This window comes from Trachymyrmex septentrionalis, unplaced genomic scaffold, assembly GCF_001594115.1.
Source record: "Trachymyrmex septentrionalis isolate Tsep2-gDNA-1 unplaced genomic scaffold, Tsep1.0 scaffold53, whole genome shotgun sequence".
NCBI lineage: Eukaryota > Metazoa > Arthropoda > Insecta > Hymenoptera > Formicidae > Trachymyrmex > Trachymyrmex septentrionalis.
The window spans coordinates 3,280,768-3,282,517 of record NW_017305705.1 but is presented as its reverse complement, the minus strand read 5'-3'; the positions used below and the strand labels follow the sequence as shown (position 1 = coordinate 3,282,517).

The 1,750-nt window shown below is 26.8% G+C and overlaps 1 protein-coding gene across 2 annotated transcripts in view; it reads right to left on the bottom strand.

The window, feature by feature from the left end:
* LOC108752053 (HIV Tat-specific factor 1 homolog) overlaps window positions 1-1,750 on the bottom strand; it is a 31,087-nt gene that overhangs the window by 1,898 nt on the left and 27,439 nt on the right. For both annotated transcript variants that reach the window (XM_018492651.1, XM_018492652.1), the window contains exon 5: window positions 136-272. In XM_018492651.1, coding sequence (XP_018348153.1) covers window positions 136-272 — 137 coding nt within the window. The remainder of the gene's footprint in view (window positions 1-135; window positions 273-1,750) is intronic.

The following is a 1,750-nucleotide window of genomic DNA, read 5'->3' as shown; positions in this document are numbered from 1 at the left end:
ATATATATAGATATTTGTAAAGATAATATTATACATATAGTATATATACGTTCAAGTTCGGAGCCTACATCAGCAACTATCGATAGTACAGATTCTAACATCGGTATAGTAGGAACCAGCAATGAAGTAACTTACTTGTACTTGGTCTTGCCGTCCCAAATCTCCGCCGAAATCTTTCTCTGACTGAACCAACGGCCGTTTAGAAGTTGCACACAAGCTTGCGCCTCTGCCGGTTCTCGGAATGTAACTTGCGCTACTCCTTCGGGATGTCTCTGAAAGAAGAAAAAAATGCAGGGTGATCCACAAAGTGTGCAAATCAAACACAGATCGTTCGAATCTATTGAATCATGTTCAACAACGTATCATTTGTTGTTAGACATAAAATAAAATGTAGAAAAATATTTTAATACAAACATTTTTTAATAAAAAAACTGAATTAAAATTTATTACTTCGATAAAAACTTAATACTTTAATTCTATTTTTTTGAATAATTGGTAGATTTATAATTCAGCTAAAACATGGATGTTTTTATATCTTTTTTAGTCTTTAATATAATTTTATCGAATCATACAGATTGAAATAACAGCTCGTTTGTTAGAATCAATATATTAAAAATAAAATTAAAAGTAAAAAATAATTTAATAAAAAATTAAAATTTATTACTTCAATTAAAATTTACTTCGGATTTGTTAAATATAATTGGTAGATTTATAAGTTCAACTAATTCATAGATGTTTCTATATGTTTTTTACATTGTGTAAATTTTTTCGTGTGTCGTTACTCCCTATTTTAGATATAGTCGAATACTTTGTTTAATAAAACAAAATTTATGTACAAGCAAATCAATTGATTTTATTTTTAATAATAATTCAATGCAATTTTCAATGCAAAAATGTTAAAACAACATCCAAATTTATATTTGTATGTTTTGTTTTGTTCTATTTACGGAAGAATCGCGGATGCGCATTTTAGATTTCCATAAGACTATCAAGAAACATCCTTTGATCCGCCGCTCTAACAAACCATACTTTACGACAAGCACAACAGCAAAGGGAAATGATTTACCGAAAACATATTGGCGGTAACACGTGTACCAAGGACGAGAAAAAATGACAATGAAATGCCTATGGTAAATTAGATTGCAGAACATGAAATTCTACGCGTGATTTTAGAGCCGGAGTTATTTCCTGTTTCGTGCACTCAACAGATACAGTGGAACGAGATTATATTAAGTTTCACAAGATTTTTGTTTTGCAAAAATTAATCAGAACCAATTTTAATAGTAAAAAACCCATTATCATATATTTTTCGATATATTTTGTGCTAATTTTTTATATTCGAATATATAAAAGTCAAATATTTTATTTATTAAAACCTATATACAATAAGGGCAAAAAAATATTCATACACAAGGAAATTTTTTATATAAAAAATTTTTTTTGTATAAAATAAACATTAATTAACCATTTTATAAAATAGCATTCCGTTCTAACAAAAGCAAATAAACTTCGCATGTATTCATGATTTTAGAAGCTAAATTTCTCGATTGTACGAATACTTTTTGAGCATTCAAACAATACAATTTTTAATTTTCGTTTATTTTTCAGATGATATATTTTCTATAATTAATATACATCTTTTTGATATATATAATTTAAAAAAACATACAATTTATTTTATTCTTTATAAATTAATTACTCAGCAAGAGATGATGTCAATTAAACGTCGACATTAAATTGGTGTCGAAAT